Genomic DNA, 18,746 nt, shown 5'->3' on the forward strand with positions numbered 1-18,746 from the left:
ACACACCACAGCGCTATTTAATCAGGGATTTACACTAATAGAAAGTGATTTTTCCCTATAGCTGCTTTTTATATACAGTTTGCGCCTAAATTTAGTGCCCCCCCTCTCTTTTTAACCCTTTGAGCCTGGAAACTGCAGGGGAGAGCCTGGGGAGCTGTCTTCCAGCTGCACTGTGAAGAGAAAATGGCGCCAGTGTGCTGAGGGAGATAGCCCCGCCCCTTTTTCGGCGGACTTCTCCCGCTCTTATTATTGTATTATGGCAGGGGATTTTTACACATATATAGCTTATTAGGCTATATTATGTGTTGTTTGCCAAAGTTAAGGTACTCTAATTGCAGCCCAGGGCGCCCCCCCCCCCCCCCCCCCAGCGCCCTGCACCCATCAGTGACCGGAGTATGTGGTGTGCATAGGGGGCAATGGCGCACAGCTGCAGTGCTGTGCGCTACCTTAATGAAGACCGAAGTCTTCAGCCGCCGATTTCCAGGACGTTCTTCTTGCTTCTGGCTCTGTAAGGGGGACGGCGGCGCGGCTCCGGGACCAGACGACCGAGGCTGGGCCTGTGTTCGATCCCTCTGGAGCTAATGGTGTCCAGTAGCCTAAGAAGCCCAAGCTAGCTGCAAGCAGGTAGGTTCGCTTCTTCTCCCCTTAGTCCCTCGTAGCAGTGAGTCTGTTGCCAGCAGATCTCACTGAAAATAAAAAACCTAACAAATACTTTCTTTACTAGGAGCTCAGGAGAGCCCCTAGTGTGCATCCAGCTCGGGCCGGGCACAGATTCTAACTGAGGTCTGGAGGAGGGGCATAGAGGGAGGAGCCAGTGCACACCAGATAGTACCTAATCTTTCTTTTAGAGTGCCCAGTCTCCTGCGGAGCCCGCTATTCCCCATGGTCCTTACGGAGTTCCCAGCATCCACTAGGACGTCAGAGAAATGATGATGATGTCCCTAGGACCTGTTGGTCTCACCGGGATTGAGGATTATGGGATCCCTGTAATATTGATTGCTCCCAAATGCTTGCAGAGTGTATCATAAATCAATACAGAATGCAAAAATTGTATCTTATCTGTAACAATCTTAATACCACTATGTCACGTCTGGGGAGTCAGACGGATTTTTTTTTTATACAAACAGATATTAAATGCAAGAAGATACAAAAAAGATACCAGTCACTGCCCAGGTCCCTGGATCAGTCTGAAATTAAGAGGATCTAAATAATGCTCCTGGTGTCCTTAAGTCAAGTCTGGAAATTATAATGTCCCTAGGACCTGTTGGTTTCTTAGGGATTGAGGTTTTTGGGAGCCCTGTAATATTAACTGCTCCAAAATACTTGCAGAGTGTATCATGAATCTATACAGAATGCATATACTGTATCTTATCTGTAACAATCTTAATACGACTATGTCACGTCTAGGGAGTAAAAAAAAAGGGAGATTTTTGGTACAAACAGATATTGATTGCAAAAAGATACAAAGAAGATACCAGTCACTGCCCAGGTCCCTGGGTCAGTCTGAGGTTAGGAGGATCTAGGTAATGCTCCTGATGTCCTTAGGTCAAGTCTGGAAAGATACCAGTCACTGCCCAGGTCCCTGGGTCAGTCTGAGGTTAGGAGGATCTAGGTAATGCTCCTGATGTCCTTAGGTCAAGTCTGGAAAGATACCAGTCACTGCCCAGGTCCCTGGGTCAGTCTGAGGTTAGGAGGATCTAGGTAATGCTCCTGATGTCCTTAGGTCAAGTCTGGAAAGATACCAGTCACTGCCCAGGTCCCTGGGTCAGTCTGAGGTTAGGAGGATCTAGGTAATGCTCCTGATGTCCTTGGGTCAAGTCTGGAAAACGCGTTTCACCCGTCCTGCGGGCTTGTTCACTTCCAAAGCAGCATTGACTCCCTAGACGTGACATAGTGGTATTAAGATTGTTACAGATAAGATAAAGTATTTGCATTCTGTATAGATTCATGATACACTCTGCAAGTATTTGGGAGCAGGGCTCCCAAAAACCTCAATCCCTAAGAAACCAACAGGTCCTAGGGACATTATCATTTCCAGACTTGACTTAAGGACACCAGGGCCAGTATTTACTAAAAAATCGAGGTTTTTTTTCTAAATCCCAATCCGGGAATTCACTGAGCACCAATCTCGGCAGTGTTTGGACTATTCGTAATGGTTTGAATGACAACGTTCAGAAATACGAATGAATAGACCATCGGTCAAATGCGGCTGTTATTTCATAGAATACGGGAATTCACTATTCATTCGTATTTGGGTGTTAGTTTCTGAGTGCTCAAGTGCGGGTCTGTTTTTTTTCGATTCGTTCAAAAAAGCAGCAAAAAAATAGACCTGCTTTTTCCAGTCGAGTTTGGATAACCATGCACGGATCAGTGAGATCTGTGCATGGTTATCTATGGGAAAGGGTCTGTTTAGTGTAAAATCTGAAAAAAAAATTGCGTGGGGTCCCCCCTCCGAAGCATAACCAGCCTAGGGCTCTTTGAGCCGGTCCTGGTTGAAAAAATATGGAGAAAAAAATGACAGGGGTTCCCCCATAAAAAAAATAAAAAAAATCCTTCTGACTCCCCAGACGTGACATAGTGGTATTAAGATTGTTACAGATAAGATACAGTTTTTGCATTCTGTATTGATTTATGATACACTCTGCAAGCATTTGGGAGCAATCAATATTACAGGGCTCCCAAAATCCTCAATCCCGATGAGACCAACAGGTCCTAGGGACATCATCATCATTTTCCAGGCATACTCCTTTTGAGTGGCCGGCTTCTCTATTATGATAAACCCGCACTTTTGACATAACTAATTGTGCCTATACGTGGGAATAATAGGCACAAATCCAGCACATATTATAGCCGGTGTGTTTTGACTGGGGTTAATACCTGATATAATCCTATTATACAAATCTCTTTGCACTCTTTTACCTTTTTTGTGATACAATGATTTATGCTTACATGTGGGAATAATCAGTGCGAATTTAGCACAAGTCAGAGTCACCATATTCTGATCTGGCCCACAGTGGGGCTTTCTTTGGAGTGTGCATCTAAGCTTCAAAAATCTTTTTACACTGTACCATAATAATGACTCAGGCAAATGCCTGATATAATCTGATTATACAGATATTTGCATCTTCTCACATCTACTCATTTCCTATATCAGCGGACTCTCATCTATGATTCACAGGTTAATCCTGCATCTAACATAGAAAGCAGATCCGCAACTTGTGTCTCTCCCTTGAATTCTGTACTAGGTGCACTCTCATTGTGACTAACAGTTACTACCATACCCCAACGACAGAGCCCGATCTCGTCCGATCTTGGAAGCAAAACGGTGGTGGTCTGGGTCAGTACCTGTGAGGGGGACCCCCAGAGAATACCTGGTGTTGTAACTAATGACGCACCTCGACTAGATGCCAACAGCAGGATCACCACTTTTTCTTCCTCTTTTTCTTCCTATCTTTCTTTTTCCTTTTTCTAGATACTAAAGAAAAATCAACCTAATTTATTATCTACAACCACGGGGTGTTTCAGAAGGTACCCCTCCACGTACATACATTGTTATTAGGATTTATACTCCTGTTAACAATAGTCCGGTCAGTTATGATCCATTGAGGTCTCATTAAAACAAACTTCGCTTGTGCTGGTTGGTTAGGTTTGGATGTAGAACCACAGTGTCCACATCCTCCTACAAGTCCTTTGGTGACAGATTAACCAGAACATTTCCAATTTTTATTGCTGACGTTATTTCAATTTGTAGCTTATATCCATCTCAAGGGATACGAGCACATTTGCGTGTACAAGTATATCCTTATTAACTATTTGTGGTGGATTATAGAGTGTGGATTTATTTTTAACAATGAACTAATAAAAGTAATGTTTTAATATTTAGTCATATAAACAATTAAAAACAAGAGTGCACCCACACAAGAGTCTTCTGTAAAGTCGATTTCTCTCCAGTTTCTCTCTGACTCTGGGTGCACCACCAGGTACAAATAATAGGAAGCATTCCTGTATAGGAATATAATTCTGGTCCTTTTGACTGGTGCGGAGTCACACCCTTGTTCGTGGAAATATTATACTGGCCTGAGGATCTGTTTGCTGGCTGAGATCCACGGACCCCGACAGGCTGGAAATGGTCAGTGTAGGGTTTTGTGCTGGCTCAGGGCGCCCTTCACAGCGCCGCACCGCAGTACCACTGAGCCGTCCTGGAGTGCGATTAATACCGCGCTGCTACCCTTAAAGCTGCCCTCTTCACCCTGACCCCCCGCTTGTAAGTGGGGACAGTGACTCACTCACCACTTTCAGCTCTGTAAGGGGGTGGCGGCTGGCTGCCTGGGCGAGTGTTCCCCTGTGGCGGGGCGCGATCTGTCCCCTCTGGAGCTCAATGTCCAGTCAGCGGAGTCAGTGGTTCAAGACCCCACAGGGCGGACAGTTGCCAGCAGCCTCCTGTAAAGAAATATAAGAAAAACTTATAAACCGCAATGTGAGTACTCACGCTTGCGCATAGTGGCCGCTGCACATGCGCAATTTAGCAAAAAACGCTTGTTTGTGATTTTTGCTAAAAACTGACCTAAGCTTAATGAGGGCCATAGTAGATAGGACAAACTGTACATGTCTGGCACTATGTGACCGTAGTTCTGGCAAGTCCCTTTGACTCTTTGTTCCTGTTTGCTATATTGATCTGGCTCTGTGTAACTGTCCTTACCCCATGAGCTAATGTGTTTGATAAGTCCATGACCTTATGTTCCTCTTCATCTATGAAGAAATACTTGCAACATGTTTGTCGAGCTTTTGTATCATGGGAAACATATTTACCAACATGGGGTCTGATTCTGTGTTGTACGCTGCTGTGACCACTTTAGCGTCTTTTGCCGTAGTCTCGTCTGTGGCTATATGCCAATGCTAGTACAAGCTCTTTCTCTGGTGTACAAGCATGCGTCTGAGTGTGCAAGGACTTACACATCCACTTTAGATGCAACTATCAGTAGCACCATCAAAACTTGCATTAGCCCGTGTTATGTACAGATTCTCCATGACAGTATGGCCCCAATGTGAATGATTGTGTGTCTGAGTTTGCTACCACTATAGCGACACTCCTTGAACAGGACCACCTCCCTTTGTCTGCATAGCCACCTCCCTGTCAGGAACGTCTAATACTTTCCAAGATATTTCTGAGACTGTGCATCTTACTCACAGCTGTAACTTTGTGCACATGGACGCAGGAAGTATGCGCTGTGTGACCTAGATATATGCACAGTAATGACTCCGACTCAAAATCAGGCCCATGCTGTGGTTATATGTTTGACAGTACTTGAAGTTATAACAGTATCCATTGTTAGGCTTGATATTCAGTTCCCATTACTGTGCGGTCAGAATGTTCAGTTCTGCTCATCCCTGAGAATCATGGTATAGCAAAATCTGCAATGTTGGTGGTCGCAAAGTGCAGAGAAATGCTGGCACCCTACGGTCATTGCTGCTAATTGAATTGGCCCCCCTGCAAAGAGATCCCTGTGATTTGTAGCAGCAATGTAAATTGCAGCTACTTACTACTGCAGCTAAACTGTGTTGCAGTCAAGGTATTATAGACACATTGATAATAATATTTGGGGTGTGGTTGCCATCCCGGTGGCTAGCATACCGATGTCGGGATGCCGACTGCCTCAATGCCGGCAGGAGGCCCAGGGCTATTCCTATTCATGGCTGTCTACGACACCCATAGAGTGGGAATAGAACCTGTGGCGAGAGCAGCGAGCTACCAAGACCGCAGCGTGGCAAGCACAGTGAGCCCGCAAGGGGCTTCGATGCATTCGCCCCCGTGCCGGCATTCTGGCGTCCGGGATCCCGGCATCGATATGCTGTCCGCTGGTTACCCGTACCCATTTATATACGTACCAATGTAGCAGGACATTTTCATATGACAATGATGCACTTGAGAGGATTTAGTAAGTTCATTTTATTGGTGCTTTACATCTGCCACTATTACTGAAGTAACATGATAATGTGGCCTATGCATAAACTAAGTAAGACAGATATCATTATGAATGAGAAAACAGAGCTTAGTCAGACATGATTACAAGTATTTCTAAAGAGCTGGTGAGATAGCCAGTAAATGAAGTGAATTCCTTGTGTTGGGCTTATAATCATATGTGTGAACAATACGTACACATTATCACTTACTAATGTTATACTGTGTTGAATGCTGAATACACAACAAGGAGTTGTGCAACACTTACACTGTGCACATGTATATTTTCCTTTGAATCCATTATAAGCGCTTATATGGATTGTACTTCCAAGTGAACCTTCCATGTGCAATGACTTTTCCTTAGAATGTTAGTTTAGTGGAGTATATTGGTATAGCGTGGAAATAAATCTCTGCCTCCGCAAAGTACGCGACTTCTGGATCTATTGGTTTCTTTTCAATACCCCTTTCAGCCATTTATGCAAGTTGGACACTTTTGTGTAAACACCATATTTGCCTTTTTGCGCACAGCCTTCTCCCCAGCTAACGATTCCAGTCACGAAAAAGACGTCTTTATATTCGGTGATGTGTGGTCCTCCACTGTCTCCCTGACAAGCATCTTTCATTTCCAAGTCATACCCAGCACAGAACATGTTATCAGTGATTGTGGCTTTGCTGGACTCTTTGCAGGTCTGCCTGGTAATGTAGGGGACTTTGAGCTTCTGCAGCTTTGTGGCTTGTACTCCTCGTTCATGAATACGCCCAAAGCCGCTTATCAGGGCTGGCTCATCGCCTTTCATCAGGACTTGTTCAGCAAAATCAGGGTCAGGAAGACATGCCGGAATTATATTATCAGTGAAGTTTATCGCTTCTTTCAGCTTTATTACGGCAATATCAAAATCATAGGTTAGCTTAACAAACTTCGGATGTACAATGATCCTTTCCACCTTATGTGTTGATTCAGTACCTTCATTCTTAAGTGTATTCAAGTCTCCTGCAAATATATACAGTATAGGATTGTTATTGGTACTATCAACATAGAAAAGTTGATGAAAACATTTTCTAGTGAGATCAGTCACTTAAAAAAAGTGGCTTTCCATGCTGGTTTATTTTTTGAATTGTTATATATTTCTACAAAACCTTAAACGTACTCTCAGGACACACTTCTTCATCAAAGCCAGCCATCTCTCATCCTAACCCTCTGTTCCATTCTCAGTTCTATCCCATCTGTGTCACCCGTCTGTCTGCCCCTCCCCATTAGAATGTAAGCTCTCACGTGCAGGGCCCTCTTTCCTCATGTGCTTTTCCCTCTCTTAGACTGTTTTCTCCTCCATACTCCCTACCACGGCATCTAACTCCGGTTTCTGCCACAATGATGATTATTTCAGACTGTGTCCTGTCCCCCAATGCATTAACGTTTATTATACCATGTATTTGTCCTACATTGTCTTGTACCGTAAGTAATTGTTTTCTTGTTTTGTTCATTTGTTTATGTACTCTGTTAGGTGCTGCGGAACCCTTGTAGCACCATATAAATTAACAATAATAATAATATGCTTTTCTTAATAGTGGATTGCTTACAGATGCATCAAATAGTGCAACTATGATTCAAACTAGCTATCTAACATATCCACAACAATTCATCTTTAAAGTATTGTCTGTAAGTAGTTGCCAAGCCTGACAGATACAAGTGAGTGTTCATAAATGTACAGGAATGATTGAGGAAGTCAATCATCTGCTATACAGTAGATAGGAACTCTCTGGGTGTGGATAGATAGATCAAAACAATAATGGTCAACAGTCAGTAGGTCAACACCACTCAGTTGACAAGCAATTGTCAACAGTTCAAAGCCTAACCAACTGGTGTCAACCATATGACTGTCGACCTTTGTATTGTCAATCTACCTTCCGGATACCATCTATCCAGTGTATTTACTTGTTGCCCATAGCAACCAATCAATCAGATTCTACTTAACATTTATCTAGCTGCTTCTAGAAGATAAAAGATCTATATATACTGTATCTGATTGGTTGGTATGGGCAACATCACCAGTTCTAAAAAAAAAAGCCTCCCACCTTAGTTAGTTTACCCCTATGTGTCTATCCTTGCATACTTAATAAGCTTGATGTGCACACAGAATGTGTTACAGTGTTATAGAATGTGTATAACAGTAATTGTGAAATTACACACGGAAGGCAGGGAATTACTGTATATTCAGGCTTTAAACCCATTATACAAACGTTTCACAAAAAATAGTTAGGAAAATGGGTAGATTGTATGAACCACTTTAACAGATACAGAAAAAATAGATTATTCTGGGAACTAGCTACATCTTTTTCATTTCACCAGAGCATTTGTGTCACAATCAGCATTCCTGTGATACAACATAATCTGAACAAGTCACAGGAGCTTAGGGATGTGGATACAATTGCACAATATTAAAGTTTATCTGTATTGTATCCAAGGAGAGGTTAGTAAAAATACACAAGTATGTTTGGATGATATAAATGCTTTAGTAAACACACAGAAAGAATCCAGAAAGGTAAAGTCATGTGAGAAGTAAAATTTGGTAATGGTGGACAAGCCCCCCCAATTAAAGGAAGTTTATCATAAATTTAGCAAGTATGCAATGTATGCTGTGAGACATATACTGCTGTTTCCTACAGTTTAACATACAGTTGTGCTTGAAAGTTTGTGAATCCTTCAGAATTTTCTATATTTCTGCTGAAATTTAGCCTAAAACTACCATCTAGTTTTCACACAACTTCTAAAAGTAGATAAAGTGAACCAAATCAAACAAATGAGACAAAAAAAAAGACACGCTCATTTTTTTATTGAGGAAAATGATCCAATATCACAAATCTGTGAGCGCCAAAAGTATGTGAACCTTTAGGCTTAGCAGATGTTTAGAAGGTGAAATTAGAATCAGGTGTTTTCAATCTATGAGATGACAATCAGGTGTGAGGGGACAACCGGTCTATTTAAAAGAACAGGAATCTATCAAAGTCTGATGTTCACAACACATTTCTGAAGACCTCAGAAGAAGAGTTGTTGATACTCATCAGGCTGGAGAAGGTTACAAAACCATCTCTAAAGAGTTTGGACTCCACCTAACAGTCAGACAGATTATGTACAAATAAAAAAAAATCCAGACCATTATTACCCTACCCAGGAGTGATTGACCAACAAAGATCACACCAAGCGTCTAATAGTTTGCAAGGTCCCAAAGGAACCCAAGGTAACCTCTAAGCAACTGAAGGCCTTTCTCACATTAGCTAATGTTAATGTTCATGAGTCCACCATCAGGAGGACGTGAATAATAAATGGTGTGCATGGCAGGATTGCAAGGAGAAAGCCGCTGCTCTACAAATAGGACATTGATTCCCGTCTGCAATTTTCTAAAGATCACATGGACAAGCCAGAAGGCTATTGGAACAATGTTTTGTGGACAGATGAGTCCAAAATAGAGCTTTTAAGATTAAATTAGAAGTGTTATGTTTGAAGAAAAGAGCATAAAAACCGCATACCATCTGTGAAACACAGCGGTAGTGGTATCATGGTTTGGGCCTGTTTTGTCCCATTGATGGGGCAATGAATTCTGAATTATACCAGAATATTCTAAAGGAAAATTTCATGACAACTGTCCATGAGCTGCATCTCAAGAGAACTTGGGTCATGCAGCAAGACAACACCCAAGGGGGGTAATTCCAAGTTGATCGCAGCAGGAAATTTTTTAGCAGTTGGGCAAAACCATGTGCACTGCAGGGAAGGGGGCAGATATAACATTTGTAGAGAGTTAGATTTGGGTGGGTTATTTTGTTTCTGTGCAGGGTAAATACTGGCTGCTTTATTTTTACACTGCAATTTAGATTGCAGATTGAACACACCCCACCCAAATCTTACTCTCTCTGCACATGTTATATCTGTTCCCCCTGCAGTGCACATGGTTTTGCCCAACTGCTAAAAAAATTCCTGCTGCGATCAACTTGGAATTACCCCCAAAGCACACAAGTCATCTGACCAAAGAATGGTTAAAGAAGAATACATTTTAAGTTTTGGAATGGCCAAGTCAAAGTCCTGATCTTAATCCAATCAAAATGTTGTGGAAGGACGTGAAGTGAGCAGTTCATGGGAGGAAACCACCAATATTACAGAGCTGAAGCGGTTTTGTACAGAGAAGTGGGGTAAAATTCCTCTAAGCGGATGTTAAGGACTAATCACCAATTACCGGAAATGTTTACATGCAGTTAGCTCAAGGGTCATACCAGATACTGAAAGCAAAGGTTCACATTGGATAATTTTCCTAAAAAAAACTTAGCACGTCTAATTTTGTCTCATTTGTTTGATTTGGGTCTCTTTATCTACTTTTAGCACTTGTGTGAAAATCTGTGGTAGTTTTAGGTCAAATTTCAGTAGAAATATTGAATATTCTGAAGGGTTCACAAACTTTCAAGCACCACTGTATGTTCTCATTTTCTGACAGCATAACGGTACTGATCTTGCTGTGTAGATGTCAGTCCTCAAGATGCATTGAAGACGCGATGGACACTAAGGCAGTTATTGATCACGTTGGATGATGGAATACATAAAATTGGTGACAGCTCTACTTACCTACAACAACTTTGAAGTATTTTGTCTGATTCATGCAGTGTGCTGCAGTGAGGATAAATTGTTTAGACAGGATTGTTCCTCCACAGAAAGGCACATTTTCCTCACTCAGCAAGACAGCCTATGGGGGTAAATAAAAAAGGCAATACTTATTATTACACATGTGCAGATGACTTCACGAAATTCTCCTAAAAAAATATTTTTATTCCACAGGAAATGTTAGATATCTCTTTCATTATTTAGTGAGAGCAGCCCGCATCCCTATATTGCTTATTTAGAGTTTTACACCTTCCCTAGCTCAGAACTTATTACAGCAGAACACCGGCCTAAAGAGAGAACAGTGGGAACTCTGGAATCCATAGAGAAGAAGACAGGTCCAATTGAAAGTTGACAGGACTACATTTCTTGATTATCTTCAGAGGACCAATGTATTTCGGCACAAATCTGACAGAGGGCTGCTTGTTCCGAGTGGGCAGCCAGACCGTCACACACCTTAAAATGACTAATTCTCATCTGCGTATAAAAAATAATAATTGTTAAACACACTGATAAGGACATATGGACTTTCCATCAAATAGTCTTGAGATGAGCAACAGTCTTCCACATACAGTATCTATGGAGTCTAGTGGAATATTCTCAAAAGACCATGCTTTCAGATGGTATCCATGCAAGCAATAATAAGATTTTAAACCTACCGGTAAATCTTTTTCTCCTAGTCCGTAGAGGATGCAGGGGACTCCGTAAGGACCATGGGGATAGACGGGCTCCGCAGGAGACATGGGCACTAAAAAGAACTTTAGATATGGGTGTGCACTGGCTCCTCCCTCTATGCCCCTCCTCCAGACCTCAGTTTGATACTGTGCCCAGAGGAGACTGGGTGCACTACAGGGAGCTCTCCTGAGTTTCTCTGAAAGAAAGAATTTTGTTAGATTTTTTATTTTCAGGGAGAGAAACTGTGCCCAGAGGAGACGGACAGTACGAGGAAAGGATTTTGGTAATCTAAGGGCAAGATTCATACCAGCCCACACCATCCACACCGTACAACTTGGAACATACGAACCAGTTAACAGTATGAAACAAACAGCATCAGTCAAAGACTGATCAAAAACGTAACATAACCCTTATGCAAGCAACAACTATATGCAAGTCTTGCAGAGAGTAGTCCGCACTGGGATGTGCGCCCAGCATCCTCTACGGACTAGGAGAAAAAGATTTACCGGTAGGTTTAAAATCTTATTTTCTCTTACGTCCTAGAGGATGCTGGGGACTCCGTAAGGACCATGGGGATTATACCAAAGCTCCAAAACGGGCGAGAGAGTGCGGATGACTCTGCAGCACCGAATGGGCAAACATGAGGTCCTCATCAGCCAGGGTATCAAACTTGTAGAATTTCGCAAAGATGTTTGAACCCGACCAAGTCGCCGCTCGGCACAGCTGTAAAGCCGAGACGCCTCGGGAAGCCGCCCAAGAAGAGCCCACCTTCCTAGTGGAATGGGCCTTTACCGAATTTGGTAACGGCAATCCAGCCGTAGAATGAGCTTGCTGAATCGTATTACAGATCCAGCGAGCAATAGTCTGCTTAGAAGCAAGAGTGCCAACCTTGTTGGCTACATACAGGACAAACAGTGCCTCTGTTTTCCTAACCCGAGCCGTTCTAGCTACATAAATTTTCAATGCCCTGACCACATCAAGGGACTCGGAATCCTCCAAGTCCCGCGTAGCCACAGGCACCACAATAGGTTGGTTCATATGAAAAGAGGAAACCACCTTAGGCAAAAATTGAGGACGAGTCCGCAACTCAGCTCTATCCACATGGAAAATCAGATAGGGGCTTTTCTGAGACAAAGCCGCTAACTCAGATACTCTCCTAGCAGATGCCAAGGCCAACAACATGACCACCTTCCAAGTGAGATACTTTAATTCCACCATTTGAAGCGGCTCAAACCAGTGAGACTTAAGGAACCGTAACACCACGTTAAGGTCCCATGGTGCCACTGGAGGCACAAAAGGAGGCTGGATATGCAGCACTCCCTTCACAACAGTCTAGACTTCTGGGAGAGAAGCCAATTCCTTCTGAAAGAAAATGGATAGGGCCGAAATCTGAACTTTAATGGAGCCTAATTTTAGGCCCAACTTCACTCCAGTCTGGAGGAAGTGAAGAAAACAGCTCAGATGGAATTCTTCCGGAGGAGCATTCTTGGACTCACACCAAGACACATACTTCCTCCAAATACGGTGATAATGTTTCGCCATCACCTCCTTTCTAGCCTTTATCAGAGTAGGAATGACCTCATCCGGAATGCCCTTTTCAGCTAGGATCCGGCGTTCAACCGCCAAGCCGTCAAACGCAGCCGCGGTAAGTCTTGGAATAGACAGGGCCCCTGTTGCAACAGGTCCTCTCTGAGAGGAAGAGGCCACGGATCTTCTGTGAGCATTTCCTGCAGATCCGGATACCAGGCCCTTCGAGGCCAATCTGGAACAATGAGAATTGTCTGTACTCCTCTTCGTCTTATGATTCTCAATATCTTTGAGATGAGAGGAAGAGGAGGGAACACATAGACCGACTGAAACACCCACGGTGTCACCAGGGCGTTCACTGCTACCGCCTGAGGGTCCCTTGATCTGGCGCAATATTTCGGAAGCTTCTTGTTGAGGCATGACGCCATCATGTCTATTTGAGGCAGTCCCCACTGACTTGTAATCTCTGCAAAGACTTCCTGATGAAGTCCCCACTCTCCGGGATGTAGATCGTGTCTGCTGAGGAAGTCTGCTTCCCAGTTGTCCACTCCCGGAATGAAGACTGCTGTCAGAGCGCTTACATGACTTTCCGCCCAGCGAAGAATCCTGGTGGCTTCTGCCATTGCCACTCTGCTCTTTGTTCCACCTTGGCGGTTTACATGAGCCACTGCAGTAATGTTGTCTGACTGAATCAGAACAGGTAGGTCGCGAAGCAAATTCTCCGCTTGACGAAGCCCGTTGTATATGGCCCTTAATTCCAGTATGTTGATGTGTAGACAAGCCTCCTGGCTTGACCACAGACCTTGGAAGTTTCTTCCCTGTGTGACTGCTCCCCATCTTCGGAGGCTCGCGTCCGTGGTTACCAGAACCCGGTCCTGAATGCCGAACCTGCGACCCTCTAGAAAGTGAGCACTCTGCAGCCACCACAGGAGAGATACCCTGGCCCTTGGGGGCAGGCTGATCATCTGATGTATATGTAGATGTGACCCGGACCACTTGTCCAGAAGGTCCCACTGAAAAGTCCTCGCATGGAACCTGACGAATGGAATGGCCTCGTAAGACGCCACCATCTTTCCCAGAACTCGAGTGCATTGATGCACCGACACCCTTTTCGGCTTCCACAGGTCCCTGACCAAGCTCTGGAGTTCCTGGGCCTTTTCCATCGGGAGAAAAACCCTTTTCTGTTCTGTATCCAGAATCATGCCTAAGAAAGGCAAACGGGTCGTTGGAACCAACTGTGACTTTGGGAAATTGAGAATCTAGCCGTGCTGCTGCAACACCCTCAGGGAGAGTGATACGCTGTTCAGCAACTGCTCTCTTGATCTCGCTTTTATTAGGAGATCGTCCAAGTACGGGATAATTGTGACTCCCTGCCTGCGCAGGAGCACCATAATTTCCGCCATTACCTTGGTGAAAACCCTCGGGGCCGTGGAAAGCCCAAACGGCAATGTCTGAAATTGGTAATGACAAACCTGTACAGCAAATCTCAGGAACGCCTGATGAGGAGGATATATCGGGACATGAAGGTATGCATCCTTTATGTCCAGGGACACCATATAATCCCCCCCCACCACCCCTACAGGCTGGCGATGACCGCTCTGAGCGATTCCATCTTGAACTTGAACCTTTTTAAGTATAGGTTTAAGGATTTTAAATTCAGAATGGGTCTGACCGAACCGTCCGGTTTCGGGACCACAAACAGGGTTGAGTAATACTCCATCCCCTGCTGAAGCAGGGGAACTTTGACCACCACTTGTTGAAGAGACAATTTTTGAATTGCATTTAAAACTACCTCCCTCTCTGGGGAAGAAGCCGGTAGGGCCGATTTGAAAAACCGGCGAGGAGGCACCTCTTCGAATTCCAGCCTGTAACCCTGGGAAACAATGTCTATTGCCCAGGGATCTACCTGTGATTGCCAGACATGGCTGAAAAGTCAAAGACGTGCCCCCACTGGGGCGGACTCCCTCAGCGGAGCCCCAGCGTCATGCGGTGGATTTTGTAGAAGCCAGGGAGGACTTCTGCTCCTGGGAACTAGCTGTAGTTGGCAGCTTTTTCCCCTTGCCCTTACCTCTTGCAAGAAAGGAAGATCCCCGTACTCTCTTGGATTTATGTGGCCGAAAGGACTGCATCTGATAATGTGGAATTTCTGAGGCTGTGAGGAAACATAAGGCAAAAAAGTTGATTTACCTGCAGTAGCTGTGGAAACCAGATCCGTGAGACCTTCCCCAAACAATTCCTCACCCTTGTAAGGCAAAACCTCCATAAGCCTCTTCGAGTCAGCATCACCCGTCCATTGTCGGGTCCATAGGGCTCGCCTAGCAGAAATCGCCATAGCGTTGGCTCTGGAACCCAGTAGGCCAACGTCTCTCTGAGCATCCCTCATATATAGGACAGCATCCTTAATATGACCCAGGGTCAATAAAATGGTTTCCTTATCCAGCGTATCAATATCAGCAGATAAGGTATCTGTCCACGCTGCTACAGCGCTACAAACCCAAGCCGACGCTATCGCCGGTCTGAGTAATGTACCAGTATGTGTGTAAATTGACTTCAAGGTAGTCTCCTGCCTGCGATCAGCAGGATCCTTGAGGGTTGCGGTATCTTGAGATGGCAGCGCTACCTTTTTGGATAAGCGTGTCAACGCTTTGTCCACCCTTGGGGAGGATTCCCACCGTATCCTGTCCTTAGCCGGGAAAGGATAAGCTATAAGAATCCTTTTGGGAATCTGCAGTTTCTTGTCTGGAGTTTCCCAAGCCCTTTCAAACAACTCATTTAGCTCATGTGAAGGGGGAAAAGTAACCTCAGGCTTCTTTTCTTTAAATATGTGGACCCTCGTGTCCGGTACCGAGGGGTCATCTGTGATATGCAACACATCTTTTATTGCAATAATCATATAATGAATACTTTTAGCCAATTTTGGCTGCAACTGCGCATCATCGTAGTCGACACTGGAGTCAGAATCCGTGTCGGTATCAGTGTCTACTACTTGGGATAGTGGGCGCTTTTGAGCCCCCGAAGGTCCCTGCGACATAGTGAAAGGCAGGGCTTGACTCCTTGTACATTCCCTGGACTCTGCTTTGTCCAACCTTTTGTGTAATAAATTCACATTTGCATTTAAAACATTCCACATATCCAACCAGTCAGGTGTCGGCGTTGCCGACGGAGACACCACACTAATTTGCTCCACCTCCTCCCTAGAAGAGCCTTCCGCCTCAGACATGCCGACACACGTGTACCGACACCCCACACACTCAGGGAAATCTCTAATCTGGAGACAGTTCCCCAACAAGGCCCTTTGGAGAGACAGAGAGAGAGTATGCCAGAACACACCCAGCGCCAATGACCTTGGAAAAAATTCCCAGATAGATATAGCTTTTATTATATATATTTACTGCGCCAAATTATGTGCCCCCCCTTCTTTAAAACCCTGTGTCACCGTGTTCAGCAGGGGAGAGTCCGGGGAGCCAGCTTCTCAGTGGTGTGCTGTGGAGAAAATGGCGCTTGTTAGTGCTGAGGGATCAAGCTCGGCCCCCTCAGCGGCGGGCTTCGGTCCCGCTCGATTTCTGTAAAAAACTGGCGGGGGTCCTATATACAGCCCTCAGAGCCTATATATATATTTTGGCCAGTCCTAGAGGTTTAAAATTGCTGCCCAGGACGCCCCCCCCCTGCACCCTGCACCCATCAGTGCCTGCCGTGTGTGTTGTGTGTGGGAGCAATGGCACGCAGCGTTACCGATGCGCGTTACCTCAGAGAAGATCTGAAGTCTTCTGCCGCCTCTGAAGTCTTCTATCTTCTCATACTCACCCGGCTTCTATCTTCCGGCTCTGTGAGGAGGACGGCGGCGCGGCTTCGGGACGAACTGCGAGGGGAGACCTGCGTTCCGACTCCCTCTGGAGCTAATGGTGTCCAGTAGCCTAAGAAGCAGAGCCTAGCATTTAAGTAGGTCTGCTTCTCTTTCCTCAGTCCCACGATGCAGGGAGCCTGTTGCCAGCAGGGCTCCCTGAAAATAAAAAATCTAACAAAATTCTTTCTTTCAGAGAAACTCAGGAGAGCTCCCTGTAGTGCACCCAGTCTCCTCTGGGCACAGTATCAAACTGAGGTCTGGAGGAGGGGCATAGAGGGAGGAGCCAGTGCACACCCATATCTAAAGTTCTTTTTAGTGCCCATGTCTCCTGCGGAGCCCGTCTATCCCCATGGTCCTTACGGAGTCCCCAGCATCCTCTAGGACGTAAGAGAAAAAAGGGGGATGACCCAGATGAAATGTTCGGAGCATACTTATAAGTAAATTCCACCAATGGAAGAGAGTGCATCCAGTTTTGATCGCAATAAGATACATAACATCTCTCTTATGGCTCCGGACTTTGATTAACTCTTTTATTTGCCCGTTAGTCTGCGGATGATATGCAGAGGAAAAGCTTAACAAAATTCCCAGCAAAGACCATAATGCCTTCCAGTAATGGGCAGTTATAGTTTCTGGCAGACACTATATTAGTTAATTCCATGGAGCCTAACAATGTGTTGCATGAACAGCCTGGACAGAACTTGGGCAGAAGGTAGACCAAACAAGGAATAAAATGTGCTATTTTACCAAATCTGTCCTGGTGGGAATAGGAAGTGGTATAAATTGTCCAATTTGGCACACTTCTTCTTTGCAAAAAAATGTCAGAACAGCACAAAGCTTCTAGTATCTTCCAGAATTGCTGGGCATCACAGTGAGTGTGACAGAGTACAAGCAACCCCTAAATGCCCTGAGGTTTTACAATTATGGGCTTCCTGAAGAACTGCTTGTCTCAACTATTCCAGTATGAATAACAACCCTGACAAAGTCCCAACTGCAACCTGACTTTGGGCTGACAGTAGATACTAGGATAATTCTCTGGTAAAACCAATTAAGACCTTTCCGTTTGGAATGATGGAAATAAGAGTAGGAGGATCTGTGTCACACTCTATAAAGTTTCTTTAAAGCGTATCTGCCTTTAATTTCTTAAAACCGGATCTGAATGTAATAATGAAATAAATGTGGCTAATAAACAGGGGCCATCTGGCTTCCCTGGGATTAATCTTTTGAACTTTGGGCCATATTCAGCACTGATTGCATGAACGATGCAACCACATTTTGACAATTTTTAGCCCAGTGATGCGAACACCTCTGCCTGATTGACAGGCAGAGGTGTTCATGGGGCAGTTGGGGCAGCAACAAAGCATTATAAGGATGTGGTGGTGAAAACGGGGGTGGGTCCGGGCTGTTTTCTGGGCAGATGCCTGACGTCACACTCGGCCGATGCAACGGGTAAGACGGCATCAGTCCAACTGCCTTCGCAGCCAGGCTGCACAGGCAGGGGCTTCCCTTATTTTGCTGAGTTGGCGATGCGATTACAATTGCAATGCGATCGCATCACTGGCAGCCATTAGCATGCTGGGAGTCTTGTCCTGTGCTAGACGGCCCCCAGCATGTGAGTGCTAGCAGTTGCAGTTTTGCTAAATTAGCAAAACTGCAACTGAATCTGAATAAGGTCCTTTACAGTATCAGTTTTTATAGTCTAACCCAGTGGTTTCCAAACTTTTTTGAATCACGGCGCCCTAGAATATCAGAATTTTTTTCACGGCACCCCTAGGCCAAAAATTTCTTATTGAGAAATGTAGAAAGAAATATTACATTAAGTAGATCGCGTTTATATGTCATCCTTAGGGTCAGTTGTGTGGTGAGGGACAAGATTTGCTTCTGTTTGGCCACATATTTTATGACTGGCAGCCACCAGCACTGGTTTTGCCTATTATATTGACCATAAAGAATTTGAATTGGTCCTTGACCACCAACACAGGGCACCCCTGCAAGTGTCCCGAGGCACCCCAGGGAGCCACGGCACACAGTTTGGGAACCTCTGGTCTAACCAATGTCTCTATTCCTCTTAGACCCACTTGATAACCAGAAGCTCCCAGTTT

General features: G+C 44.7%; 1 protein-coding gene across 1 annotated transcript in view; it reads right to left on the reverse strand.

The window, feature by feature from the left end:
• Positions 1-5,932: 5,932 nt before the first annotated feature.
• F10 (coagulation factor X) overlaps positions 5,933-18,746 on the reverse strand; it is a 75,077-nt gene continuing 62,263 nt past the window's right edge. Inside the window, exons 7-8 of the mRNA XM_063953126.1 lie at positions 10,569-10,686; positions 5,933-6,950 (exon numbers count right to left, since the gene is read on the reverse strand). Coding sequence (XP_063809196.1) covers positions 6,400-6,950; positions 10,569-10,686 — 669 coding nt within the window. The 3' untranslated portion in view covers positions 5,933-6,399. The remainder of the gene's footprint in view (positions 6,951-10,568; positions 10,687-18,746) is intronic.

This window comes from Pseudophryne corroboree, chromosome 2, assembly GCF_028390025.1.
Source record: "Pseudophryne corroboree isolate aPseCor3 chromosome 2, aPseCor3.hap2, whole genome shotgun sequence".
NCBI lineage: Eukaryota > Metazoa > Chordata > Amphibia > Anura > Myobatrachidae > Pseudophryne > Pseudophryne corroboree.